Raw genomic sequence first — 14889 nt, forward strand, 5'->3', positions numbered from 1 at the left:
CAGCGCTGGCAAGAGACGTTCAGATGGCGACTCTGTGGTGGCAGAGAGCGAGGCCCACATCATAGAATAAAGGAGTCCTGTTGCCTGTGTCACTTCTAGACTCTTTGTAAATATAATATTGATCAAAGTAAGCCTATTGTTTCACATGAAACACAAACAGCCATTGCAAAACCATATTTGAAAATACTATTAGAAAAGACAGTTAGGACTAGAGGAGTTGAAGAAACACCAAGATGGAGATCATTAATGAAAACGTCATTGGTATGTTTAGACAAACCATGTTACTAATGTAATGGAAAATATTTGATTATGGATAATTTATATTATATGAATTTAAACTGCGCAATAACAGACACCACAGAATATACCAGAAAAACAACTTCATGAACTAGGTTGTGTAACTGTACCGAGAGACATATGTCAAGATAGGATAAGGATATCGAGGAGCTTTCACATGTTGGCTGAAGAAGCCATACCAAGAATATCAAGATATAATTAAAGGGGTTGTCCCGCGCCGAAACGGGGTTTTTTTTTTTTCAACAGCCCCCCCGTTCGGCGCGAGACAACCCCGATGCAGGGGTTAAACAAGAACACCGGACAGTGCTTACCTGAATCCCCGCGCTCTGGTGACTTCTTACTTACCTGCTGAAGATGGCCGCCCCGATCTTCTCCCTCGGTGGACCGCAGGGCTTCTGTGCGGTCCATTGCCGATTCCAGCCTCCTGATTGGCTGGAATCGGCACGTGACGGGGCGGAGCTACAAGGAGCCGCTCTCCGGCACGAGCGGCCCCATTCAGAAAAGAAGACCCGGACTGCGCAAGCGCGTCTAATCTGGCGATTAGACGCTGAAAATTAGACGGCTCCATGGAAACGAGGACGCTAGCAACGGAACAGGTAAGTGAAAAATTTCTGATAACTTCTGTATGGCTCATAATTAATGCACAATGTACATTACAAAGTGCATTAATATGGCCATACAGAAGTGTATAGACCCACTTTGTTTCGCGGGACAACCCCTTTAAGGTGGGGTTGACGCCTCATATTAACAATAGAATAATGTAATAAAGTTATAAAAGTAATCATGGACTGGATGTATATATATGTATATGAGTGTACATGTAAATGTGTATGCCTATGTGTATATACATATATGTATATGTGATATTTGAAATATTACGCCACAAAATAATCATGAAATGTATTACATAACCCGCGTGACTGTGTTCTTAGCTATGTACAGGGACACATATGCTGAGATGAGATAAGAACTGTGAGCTACTTGGCCCCTTTGGCACACCGTCAAGGGGTTATTCACTGCGATTTGGAAGTTTCTTGAAGGTATGCAAATGAAGAACCAGAGTGTATCCAATGAAGGGTTAAATTGGCCTATGAAAAATGTTGGATTGGAAACTAACCAATAAACTTGCATAGTTAATTGACCAATGATGTTGTAACACCCCAATGTAAGGGGGCTATAAATTAAAGCCGCCTGGCTCAGGTCTGGTGGGAATTCTTTGATGAATCCATAACTGTGTGGGCTCTGTCATTTAATTCCTCCGTCATATGACGTATTGAAGTCTTGGTGTGAGCAGCCCTACTGCACGGGCCACCTGGACTTCAGTTGCAGGGTACACTCTGCTATCCCTCAGCAGGCGATCGCTGTATCATGGGTCATATGACGTCATTCACAAGGTACACTCAGCTTTCCCTGAACGGCCATATATTTTTGCTGTAACACTAAGAAGCCTGAGGGGCCAAATAAAAGGACATTCAGGATAAGCACTATTTGTTATGGAGTAGGATGTACCTATGCTCGCACACCGTTTCTTCTAGAAATATGACATTATTAACTTGGCACCTGTCCTCCCCAAGCCTCATTGGCTTCCTATTCACACCTGAATGAGAGCTTTGACCCCCTCATCCTCCCTTTTGCTCCAACCAGCATGCTCCTGCTTTAGCCAGACCCCTGGTCTCTGAACCATCCCAGGAGATGAAACACTGAATTAGAAAAAAGGAGAAATTAAAAACTGAAATTATGGTTCACCGATGAAATATAGTATGGAGATAATAATATCATAGAATCACGGAGTGCTGCTGAATACAACGGCAAGGGGCTAAGGCGCATATCCTATAGACTAACTATCTATGGACAGATAAAATCATGTTCTAAAATATGGCGGCCTTGAAGAGCCTCCTGAGGAAACATGACCAAAATATGAATTGTCTTTCCATCTTGGAGTTTTGTGCATACACTCAGCCTGCCTTTCCATGATGTTGCAGGGGAGAAGTCAGAGGTGTGTCTGGGGGAGTCTTAAGACTATAGGGGCACAAACCCAAAATTGTCAGTAATTTCAGGAGATAGTACAAGTATACTAGGACTGTCCAGAAACTTTTGTGTGTCTCCTCGCATTCCATTTCAACTGATCTGATCCACAAGAACTGGCTTCATATTTTTACTTTTATTTTCAATAACTGTAAATTGTATATATATGGTATGTTTCTTTCCTTTTGTATATTACCCCTATTTAGAAGCACAGCTATCTTTTTAGAATAAAGTTTTGAATCCTTATTAGTCTATCCTTGTAGATCTATAAACAACGCATAGACTCTGATAAGTGTGGTAATTCTGGTAGCTGGGAAGTCAGGAAGGCCCGTAACCAATATGCAACTAGATCCTAGATGGCTGACCTGCCTTGCAGTGAAACGCTGGCAGTGAGTTTTTTTGGAAAGTGTGATACCATGTCTGGGTATGATTTAGGCTTGCAATGAGTATAGGATCGAGGGAGTCCAGATTAAGTCAAATAAGTTTCACATTACTGGGTTGTACATCAGTAGCTGCCAAAACAAATTCACTTCTGACATTACTCAATGCTTTGCAGCTATTGGTAAAGCAATACCATATATATACCCTGTTAAATACCTCAGTTTGCTTCAATGCACATGATCTTTTACCTTATTGCCATTATTGGTGATCCAGCCATAACTTTTTACACCAAATGCTGCCTGCTGCACTGAAACATCCAAGCAGGTAATGGGGTGCCCATATGTAGAGTGCAGAACCTTCTCGGGCACATCTTGCTTTAGGAGATAAACCATTTCCCCCGCAGCCGCAACAATGACAGGAAATCCTGCAGAGTCCTGAATTAAATGGAGAAAGTTTACCTACAACAAAGAAAACAGAACAAACAAATGAAACTACTGAAACAAAATACTACTATAAAAGAGCTTTTCTGACACTCTGAAAAGGGCGGCTGAGTGCTAGAAACGAAACAAAACTGCGAACGAAGCAATACTCAGCAGTCAGGTGTTCCGCGAGTCCAGTGCAATCGCTACAGTCCCTGCCACACTGATCCAGGAAGCTAATTTAGCGGTCAAGTGCCGTTCATCGTGCATGTGACTGCTCAGCCAATCACAAGCTTCAGCGGTCACATTCCATCCAAGTCAAAATCACCCCTGAAGCTTGTGATTGGCTGAGCAGTCACATGCACAATGAACGGCACGTGACCACTGCAGCAACTTGCTCGATAGCAGTGGCAGGGAACGGTGGGGAACCAAGGGGACATCACACAGTCTGGTAAAAAAGGGTGTTGGGGTAGGCACAAATAGCAAGCTAAGCAATACCCCAGTGTCCAAAAACCCCTTCAACATTAACCTCAGAAGCATTACATGTGGATTTTGCTATGGATTTTCCTTGGATTTAACCCCTTGCAATGCAAAAGTCTGCAGCCAATCCACATAGTACTGTAGCTGGGGCAATTTTCAAAATCTGTAGCATACCTTAATATCAGAGCTGAATTTTTCTGTCAAACTTAAAAACTAATACACTAGCATTGTACAGGAAAATGCTGCCATTTTTGATTCCGTGTCCGCAAAGCCATCTAGGACTTTGCACTAGGCATAAAAACAGTGCCAACTATGTCTAGAGCGAGGCCTTTAACAGTGTGTACATGTGAAATAGTCACAGGAAATAATGATACTTTTCTACATGATTTGTAGCCAACACAAGTACCTGAAGAAAATGCCTACAGTGCAGCAGTATAGCAAGTCAGGAAAAGGCAGCAGATTTAGGAAGTGTTGCAGTCAGGGCCTTGATGCATTACGGTAAATGCCAATGTTTATTCTATAAAACTAGTGCTGAAGTGTGGAACAGTCCACATATATAGGAGTGTAGAATTGGGATGCCCGCTTCACTGCACGCTTGGCTTCGCTGCATAGAATACTAGAGCTGCTGTTTTTCGGCAAGTTTCCTGCTAGTGCAGCAGTTTCAGACACATTAAACATGAGACATACCAGCAGATTACAGCTTTCATGCAGATACGGTATTCTTGCCAATTCAATCTATGTTCATCTCACTGCAATATATCATTCCTAGAGAGCAGTGATATTTTAGAGCAGCGGATTTATCTTTATGGGGCCACAGTGCACACTATTTCCATCGGCTTTTAACATGTTAGTCCACCAATCCACAGCTTAACACAATTTAATACACTCCTCTTATGGGCACTAATAAATTATTGTCCACATCCAAACCAAAGAATCTAAGTGAATGGGAATGTACAGTAAAATTCCCTTAAAGTGATTGTACAAAGATTACAAGTTATTTCCAGGATAGGGGATAACTTGCTGAAAGGTGGGGGTCTCACCACTGACACCCCTGCTGATCTGCAGAACAAGGGTCCTGTGTCCCATTCTGCCTGTCATTGCATTTTTGTTGATTCTCACATATTATTATGCTTTATCATATATACAAGCTCTTCTCTTACTATGTTGCTTATTGGAGCATGATCTGGATTATGTAGGGTTGTGGATGCCTTATAATGGGTAACCACTGAGCTCTCATTGTGGGGTTCATATTCTGATGTTTGTAAAAACAAGCTGTTTGGCTTCGGTTTGTATACTCAATGAATACAGTGTGTGGTTGGTTGTCATCTGTGGATCTGCTTGCTATCCTTTTGTGTGTACTCATTATGTATGGAACAATTTCAGCAATTTTCGTTTTCCAATATTGAGGTCAGTGACAGACTGAAGCCTAATGGAAAGGGAATACATTTGTCCTTAAATTGACAATTTGTAATCCATTTTTTAAGAAAGAACTAACCATATGTGATTAGAAAGGAGACATTATTGGGTTGGCCCAGTTGTAATTTATGGCCTATCCTCAGGACAGGTCATCAATAGTATATTGACAGGTGTCCGTTGCCCAGGACCTATACTGGTCAGCTGTTTGCCAGGCAGCTGCACTCAGGCACTGAGCTACTTTCTACAAGGAAGCAGACAACTTTGTTCTTACTACAGTGATCGGACTTGGTATTGCAGGCATTGAAGTGCATGGGAATTTGACCTGCAATACCAAGCCTAGCCACTGCAGCGAGAACAGAGTTGTTTGCCTTCTGCAGAAAGCAGCTCAGTGCATGAGTGCAGTGGAACAGTGGACAGCTGATCAGGGAAGGTCCTATCAATTTGCTATTGATGACCTGTCCTGAGATGAGTCCATAAAAAGTTTACAGATGGACAACCACATTAACGTCTTGTGAAGCAAAACTCTTGTTTCAACCTGTATATCAGCAGCAATATCCCAATAAAGTGACTTTCCAAACTATTAGCGTACAGAGACATATCCTTTGTAAGGCTGACGCTAATGCTAGAACATGTTTCTCAGTGCCAGAGTCTGTGATGGCAGCAGAGACTACACGGTCATCTGCAGGAAGACCTACCTTTGTTGTAATCTGGAATAGCACTGACAAAAGGGGTACATCTTTACATTCAAACCTGTTGCTTTAATATGCTTTCCTTCCCGAACTCTCTATAGCCAGTACCCTAATCATCACCTATGTAATGCGCGGAGAGAGAATTTATTAAAGCACAAGTCAGTTCATATTTTACAATAAAAAGATTTACCAGTTTCTGGGTCTGGAAATTGCAACTAGAACTCCAATAGCCTTTATCATCAGGACTCTCCACTCTGATTTGGAAACTGGACGCTGTTGCTATAGCAGCTGTGTCTGGGCATAGAGCAAGTGCTTGGATTTTTTGGTTGTGCTGATAATGATGGATAGGTTCTCGTCCAACCAGAAGGCTCCAAACATCTATGGTACCTGAACAGGAGTAACACAATTCTTGTTATTGCACCACATACTTCTCTTGAAGACTACTTCTTGCCATGCTCCTCACTTATTTATTCTACTTCCATTCTTGAACATAGCAAGTAACATGGCCATGCTATGTGTAGGAGGCGGAGGTCAGGAATGCCGATGTTTGCCGGATGTGATAACCAGCAATTCATATTACCAGGGAGTAAAAGTTTACTTAATCAAAAGTAATAAAAAAGAAGCCTGCTGACAAGAGCTTACAACCTGATGAGGGGATGACTAAGGGACTAACCAGAAGCCTTTTCAACTAAGGATTTTTAGACCAAGACGCATATTTAATAAAGCCGGCTTTACATGGGTGAAAGCATTTGTGCTGCATATGTATGCGATATGCATTGTGTTTTTGTATGCGTGTGTGCGTATTTTACTACAATTTTTGCAAAGCTTGCCATGCATATTTGAACGTGGAAAAAACATGCAAGCATGCCCTCACTGATTTCAATAGGCAATTAAATATAATGCGCGCTCAGAAAAATACAGTATTCACGCAAAAAAAAAACGCAACGCCCATCGTGCAAATACATTTATGCCCATGTGAAGCCGGCCTTAAGGTGTACCTGCACTTTCCCCTTCAGAGTGCTTCTGCTCCGGCAGCCATTTCACTCTCCTTCCAGCAGCTGAAGAAGGCCCCTTATAGCGCTATATGAGGCTGTCTTCAGCTTCCAGAAGGAACTGATAAATGACCAATGGAAACACTCCGAAGGTGAAACTAAAAGTACTCTGTAAAGGGATACAACTGTTTCAGCAAATAAAAATTCCTCACGACTCTCATGATCTCTACTTGCAGCTCTCGATAGAACCTTCACGATGTACTTCCAGGAGACAAATACCTGTCTTGCTCAGTGGAAGGAAAAAGGCAGAGTACCTCAAAGAGGTTTCTATGGTGGGCTTCAATGGATATGTGCTCTTTGGGTGATTGGATGGGTAGTGAATGGGTCTACTGTATCAAAATAGTATAGGTGCTGCTGACTCAGAGAGGCGGTATAACATATTCAGCCATTTGGAGAGGGTTTTAAAGAGGTGGAATCCTCACTGCAAATCCACTGCTATAATTGACATGCTGTGGGTCCAAAATCTACTTTGCAGTTGATTTTCTGCAGATTTTGTTTGCAGCATGTGAATAAGACTTTGAAAATCTCACTTTACTGCTATTGTAAATGCAGCGGATTTTCTGTGTAGCAAGTGCAGATGAAAAGTCAGCAGCAAATCCGCCCTGTGTGAACATGGCTTAGTGTTCGGACTTTCCTGAATTATAACCTGCCATCCCTCTACACCAGGGGTCCCCAACTCCAGTCCTCAGGGCCCCCAGCAGGTCATGTTTTCAGGATTTCCTATGGTAAGAACCCCTGTGGCAATGTCTGACGCACCGACAATAATTACATCACCAGTGCAACACTGAGGAAATCCTGAAAACATGACCTGTTGGGGGTCCCTGAGGACTGGAGTTGGGAACACTGCTCTACACAACTTTCTGTATAGGATTGTAAAACATGTTGGAGTAGAGTATATGATTTAGGATCATACAGTGCATTAAGTCAAAATCATCAATAATGAATAACAATGATAAAATAATTGGATTTCATGAATTTGTAACCAAATGGCTTCTTAGTATGCGTTACAGAAAGTACAATACAGAGAGTGATATGGTGGTATTTTATTATTATGATAACATGGTCTAATTACATATCCATTTGCAAACAAACATGTACAATGTTAATTTGACTACCATTGTAAACACCTTTTAAAGAACATCAATATGTCATATGAAAAAAGCATATAGAAGATACATTAGCATTTTATTGAACCTGCAAAAGTAGAAGAAATATGACAAAATAGAACATAAAACACTAGCTTTAGCTCTTGGCCCATGTTCCCTGTCAACCATCTTTGCACAAATCATACTCCATCAGTTCTCCGCAAGCAGATGCGTGTTCCAAATACTCTGCGACCCCCTCCTTCCTGTCACAATTATAAGGCATAAGAGAGGACATAAATCATCCTTTCTAGAGCTGTACCTTTAAAATGTGGCAAATTAGAACTTAAAAAGCATCATAACTGTAAAAATCTCATTACATGCCAACTTAATTAATGGAGAGGTTTAAATAGGATCTCGATCTTTTCTGAAACCAGTTAGACAATTATTTACCTTTTAAGCAATTAATGCAATTACAATTTTGCGAAGAAGTTATCCAGGAGCAGTTCTGATGAAAGCGTCAAATCTCCTCGGGGACCCTTTAGACTTGGGGCTCATCTTTAGACGGAGGACTAATTGCATCTTTGGCTTTGTGCTCTCAATACGAGGCAGCTAATTGTTTAGGTAAATAGCAGATTAATTTAAATATGCATTGCTAATAATAAAAGCAAATGGCCTCCATTACGTTTGTCGCTCCCAGGCCGATTGCTATAAATCTTCCAACCAAGACCCATTAGGTTGGCGGGGGAGGCGTGGATGGTCCGCATTACTTCACAGCAGTAGCACTTTCTAGACATCAAACAGCACTTTTTGAAAGCAAGCATAAATCAGCTTAAACTCATTAGGTACCATTTGCGCTGCTTACTGTTTCATTATTGCTCTCCTTGGGGAAAAGCAGCTGGCATCTCTACCCGATCCATAAAGATTTTTTTTTCCTAACGTGAACTCTAAAAAGGGTGAGATATTGGTTATGGATAGTTATGAAGGATTTTTTTTTGTGCGACCAAAGACGCCTGGAGCAAAGTTCATGACGTGCCCTATGTGGGACATTACTGATGCTCGATCCAACATGGTCTCATGACACTTTATATTAGTGCAATATAGAAAGGTTTCATCAGAACTCATCTAAAAACGGTGTCCGGGCTGCAGAATCTAGTACTGTCACATTGTTGTAGTACTACAGATACTTTGCAATACTTTACAAATTAAGCTAGAGGAACAGAAGGTGCCACATGTACTGGACCGCTTCACTCAAGAGCTGTCATAAGCTGTTGGAAGCCTGTTGTGGTACTCTGGTAACATATCAGCATACAGAGAAAAGTTCTAAAAGGGGCCATGTCCCCCCTCATATCCAATCTGCGACACATGGAATGAGGTGTGATGTATGAAAGCTACAGGCTGCTTTAGTTCCCTCTGATGTGGCCAGCAGCCAAACAGAGCCAAGCCTGGCAGCAGATGGGTTCTTGGCATCACCCTACCAGTCCCTGCATTAGTAGCATCTGCTCATTACCTGGCACGACGGACGCTTCCATCCACCTCTCCCTCCTGCTTCCTGCCCACCCTACGAGCCCCAATCAAAGCAGCTATGAACTACATTTAAATTTTATTATCTGGGGTGAATAAAAGCATATTACCCCCCAAAAATGGAGAAACAAATCAATAAAAGCAACTACATGTATCACAGAGTTTACTTTATACTATAAGTAAACTATTTTCTTAGGGGGGGGGGGGAATAATAAGATAATGTGATCATTTCATTTACTTTCTCATTATTTATAGATTTGGTTAACTAGACAAGGCGTTCATAATTTATTTATTATAGCGATATCTAAAATGAATTTCAAAAGGGTGTTACTTTCTGCCCAAACTCCTGCAAACAGTCAAAGTTGCTTTTGCATATCCAGAACTACCATGAAGAAATAGTAATGGGCTGCTACGTTGCATTGCAAAATAGATATCTAGTAACACTAAACGTATATGACACTATGGCGTAAAGAGTAAAGATGTAGTACTAGATTTACTAAAAAGTTATATTATATTTACTTGTTAGTAAACACAATATGACATCTATAATATGTACATACATAGACGCATCAGTTGGATGAAAGATGATATTAAAGTGGCTCAGTTGGAGATAGCGACAGGGTTAATATTTTGCCATTTATTACAAGACAATGTTGGCTGCGGAACGTACCTGGCACCACAGAGCCTCAAAGCTCTAAGCCTCAGAAGAATTGAAAACGAGTTTAATGGGTGCTGTGCTTGTGTGCTTTTCTAATGCACATGAAAAAAACAGACATGGCAGCCAACGCGGCCACTCAGAGTAAAAAGAGTGTTCTTGTGTGCATAGTGCAAAGCAAGACACAGCTGTTTTATTGTCCTCACTAAAAGACCTTCATCCTACTATAAAATTAACCTCTTAGTATTAGGCACATGAAACAGTTTTAAGTTGATACTTGTAAAAGACGAGCAGAACATGAAAAAGGTTCCTGAGCCCGTTTTACTAACTAGCACAGCGCTATCCTCGCAGGTGCACAATACAGGGACACTATAGTGTCTATAACACTCTATGGCATTTGCTGCTATTCAGGTTTTTTCTGAGATGTTTACTTCTAAGATGCTGTGACAGACATAGTGTAACATCTGCTTTATTACAACCAGAAGAACTTCTGCCCTCAGTAACCTAAGATCCCCAAATATCCCCAGCAGCAAAACCCCCATCGCCAACCACTTCTGTTCTAGGAGTTTTCAGTGCCCAGCATAACATTTTTCAAACCTTCAAACTACTTTATTGTAAAGGGAAAGTAAAGCAATTAAGGGGTTGTCCCGCGCCGAAACGGGTTTTTTTTTTTCAACACCCCCCCCCCCCCCCCTCGTTCGGCGCGAGACAACCCCGATGCAGGGACCTAAAAGAAAATCCGCACAGCGCTTATCTGAATCCCCGCGCTCCGGTGACTTCTTACTTACCGGCTGAAGATGGCCGCCGGGATGTTCTCCCTCGGTGGACCGCAGGGCTTCTGTGCGGTCCATTGCCGATTCCAGCCTCCTGATTGGCTGGAATCGGCACGTGACGGGGCGGAGCTACACGGAGCCGCTCTCTGGCACGAGCGACTCCATTCATAAAAGAAGAAGACCCGGACTGCGCAAGCGCGTCTAATCTGGCGATTAGACGCTGAAAATTAGGCGGCTCCATGGAAACGAGGACGCTAGCAACGGAACAGGTAAGTGAAAAATTTCTTATAACTTCTGTATGGCTCATAATTAATGCACAATGTACATTACAAAGTGCATTAATATGGCCATACAGAAGTGTATAACCCCACTTGCTTTCGCGGGACAACCCCTTTAAGTAATTTTGACAACAGTTCTGGAGATCTCAATATCTCTGAGCTAAAGACAAAGGAGCATGGTGCCTAAGGGTATGTTCACACAGAGTATTCGCTGCATATTTTCTGGCACGGATTTGAATGCAGAAAATACACAGAATTATACCAAACTATACCAGACAATACATAGAAAATATCAAAGAACTCATGGTCTTCAGAAATCTTAGCAAAAAAGGTTTGGTACTTTTTAATGGCTAACAAAAATACATGATGTTATGGTGAGCTTTTGAACCTCTCAGGATTCTTCCTCAGGCATGGTGAAATAGACCCGAACAGGCGTGCGTATATATATATATATATATATATATATATATATATATATATATATATATATATATATATATATATATATATATATATATATATATATATATATATATATATATATATATTGCTGCAGTAAAATGTCTGCAGCATAAATTGACCTGTGGGGTAGATTTTAAATCTATAACATGTCAATTTATACTGTGGATTAGTCATGGAATTGCTGTGGAATTTCCCCATTGAGTTCAATGGGTAAATCAAAACCTACAACAAATCCAAACTGTGACAGATTTTGTTATAGATTAACAATAAAATTTGCAGTTGGGACACATAAAATAAAAAAAAGCAGTGAAGTGCACACCCACAACCCCGCCGGTCTCTACATCCTGACCTCTAGTGACGACATGTGGTAGAGACAAGTGACTACTGCAGTCACTTTGATTGAGAGATCATCAAAGAAGGCCATGGAAACCATTAGGAAAGCAGGAAAGATTCTGTGTGGAATGTTGAAAATGTGCAGAAGCCAAGTATTCAAGTTGTGTTTTTGTACTAATCTGCAACAGGATATCTGCAGGCAAATTTGCAGCAAAATAGTGCAGATTTTCAATTGTTGAATTCTTTGCAGATTTAATGCTCTGTCGCAGTCTGAATATAAATAAGAGGAGATGAAGTACTGCATTTTATGTTAGGAAAGCATACATCTCCATAGAGATTCAAGCTTCAGAGTATGGTAGTTCTGTAGAAACTGTTTGTGTAAGAATACAGGGAGAGAACAACAGAAAGGACACCATTGTGGGAATTTACTATGGGCCACCTGGACAAGCAGAAGATATTGATGAACTCTTTCTACATCAGATAGCCAGGCTCTCAAAAAGTATGACATATTGCTCATGGGAGATTTTAACTATCCAGACATTTGTTGGGAATCTCTCTCAGGTAAAAGTAATGAATCCAACAAATTCTTATCCGCTCTTGTTGGCAACTTTATCTTCCAAAATGTCGAAGAGAAAAAGAGGGGATCTGCTATCTTGGACCTAATTCTTATCAACAGGAAGGAAATGGTTGAGGAAGTAAGGTTTGCTGGGACCTTAGGAGGCAGTGATCATCCTTGAATTTTGGATAAAAAGAGGAGGAAGACCTGAGAAGACTCAGACCTCAAGGTTGGATTTCAGAAAGGCAGATTTTAATGAACTCAGAAAAAGGGTAGGAAGAATCCAATGGCTGGATGTTCTTAAAGACAGAAGTGTCCAAGAAGGTTGGGAAATATTGCGGAATGAGATTCTCAAAGCACAATTGTTAACAATCCCTATAAGAAGGAAGAATGGGAAGCATTGAAAGAGACCAGGATGGATGAACACAGAACACAGCACATATGTTAAAAAAGAAGAAAAATATGTTTATCAAATGGAAAAAGGGCAGAAAATATCTAAAGAAGAATATAATGCGATCTGCAGAAACTGTAGGGCAAGTGTCAGAAAAGCTAAAGCTAATAATGAATTGGAGCTTACAAAAGAGGCCAAAAGCAATTTTAAAAAAAGGATTTTGGGGGTAGGTTAAAAGCAAAAGAAAAGTCATAGATGCTATAGGATATTTCCAGGATGAAAATGGTCAATTGCTTAAAAATGGTGTTAAGAAGGCAGAGGTAATTGCTGAAACACTCGCTGAAATCTTTGAAATTTCCTGGAGAACAGGAGAAGCCCCAGAAGATTGGAGAAGGGCAGGAAAGTACAGGCCTGTGAGCCTGACTTCTATTCCGGGAAAGATCTTTGAGCACATTATTAAACAGCATGTATGCAAGTAGTTGGAGGAGAATGGAATAATTAACCAGAGCCACCCTAGGTTTGCAGCAGGCAAGTCATGCCAGACAAATCTAGTTTCCTTCTATGACTGTCACTAACTGGGTTGATCAGGGAAATGCAGTAGATATAGTATATCTTGACTTTAGTAAAGCATTTGACAAAGTATCTCATACCGTCCTTATTGGAAAAAAATCACTAAATATGGGATTGACAAGGCAACTGTTAGGTGGATTCAGAACTGGCTGAGTGATTTACTAAAAGAGTGGTTATAAATCGCTGAACATCCAAGTGTAAGAATGTCTGAAGTGGGGTATCACAAAAGCTCTGTCCAGTGCTCAGTGTGGTTCAACATTTTTATAAATGATCAAGATTGATGACAAAAAGCCAGGAGTGACAGCTAACACTAGAGAAGAGAGGATTCAAAAAGATCTGGACAAACTTGAACAGTAGGTGGCAACTAACAGAATCGTATTTAACAAGGATAAATGCAGAGTACTACATTTGGGCAAGAAAAGAAAACATACAGAATGGGAGAAACTGAGCTAAGCAGCAGTACATATGAAAAAGACTTGCATAAACTAATAGATCACATGATGAACATGAGTCAATAGTGTGATGCAGCAATAAAAAAGGCAAAACACAATTCTGGGATGTATTAAGAGAAGCATAAAGTCTAGATCACGTAAGGTAATTATCCCCCCTCTACTCTCCCTTGGTCAGGCCTCATACTGTGTCCAGTTCTGGGCACCCCAATTTTAAAAATACATTGACAAACTGGAGCAAGTCCAGAGAAGACTTACCAGAATTGTAGCGGTCTGCAAATCATGTCTTATGAGGAATGGTTAAAGGATCTGGGAATGCTTAGCTTGCAAAAAAAGACGGCTGAGAGGAGACTTAATGGCTGTCTACAAATATCTGAAGGGTTGTCACAGTGCAGAGGGATCAGCGCTATCCTCATTTGCACAAGGAAAGACCAGAAGCAATGGTATGAAACTGAAAGGGAGGAGACACAAATTAGATATTAGAAAAAACGTTCTGACAGTGAGGGTGATCAATGAGTGGAACAGGTTACCACGGGAGGTGGTGAGTTCTCCTTCAATGGAAGCCTTCAAAACAAAGGCTGGACAAACATCTGTCTGGAATGATTTAGCAAATCCTGCACTGAGCAGGGGGTTGGACCCGATGACCCTGGAGGTCCCTTCCAACTCTACCATTCTATGATTCTATTATATCTTTCTCGTCCGTATCATTGGGGGCCACAGCCTAGACCATGGGATATAGCCACTGCCCTAGGAGGCGACACTAAGCAAAAAAAGTGTTAGCTCCTCCCCGCTGGCTATATCCCCCCTGCAGGCACTCAGCTAATTAGTCTTTAGCTTAGTGTCTGCTAGGAGGCAGACGTAGGAAAAGCTATTCGCGGGAATCCGGGGAGTCGGGGCTTTTCCCTGGCTTTACTGGCCTCCCGGGGGAGACGCAGGCAGGGGGTGTCTCCACCACTACTGCGGCGTCTCACCCAGAGAAGAAAAAGGGGCCCGACCATGCAATGCGCATCTGAGTCGGTTACCCGCCAGCCATAGGGCTCCCCCTCCCTGGAGTAGC

At 41.5% G+C, this 14889-nt stretch overlaps 1 protein-coding gene across 1 annotated transcript in view; it reads right to left on the reverse strand.

Moving 5' to 3' along the window:
• Positions 1 to 14889, reverse strand: part of FBXW8 (F-box and WD repeat domain containing 8) — a 131855-nt gene that overhangs the window by 41443 nt on the left and 75523 nt on the right. The window contains exons 6-7 of the mRNA XM_066603222.1: positions 5898 to 6094; positions 2952 to 3161 (exon numbers count right to left, since the gene is read on the reverse strand). Of these exons, the coding sequence (XP_066459319.1) occupies positions 2952 to 3161; positions 5898 to 6094 (407 nt within the window). The remainder of the gene's footprint in view (positions 1 to 2951; positions 3162 to 5897; positions 6095 to 14889) is intronic.

This window comes from Eleutherodactylus coqui, chromosome 5 (genome assembly GCF_035609145.1).
Source record: "Eleutherodactylus coqui strain aEleCoq1 chromosome 5, aEleCoq1.hap1, whole genome shotgun sequence".
NCBI classification, from domain to species: Eukaryota; Metazoa; Chordata; class Amphibia; order Anura; family Eleutherodactylidae; genus Eleutherodactylus; species Eleutherodactylus coqui.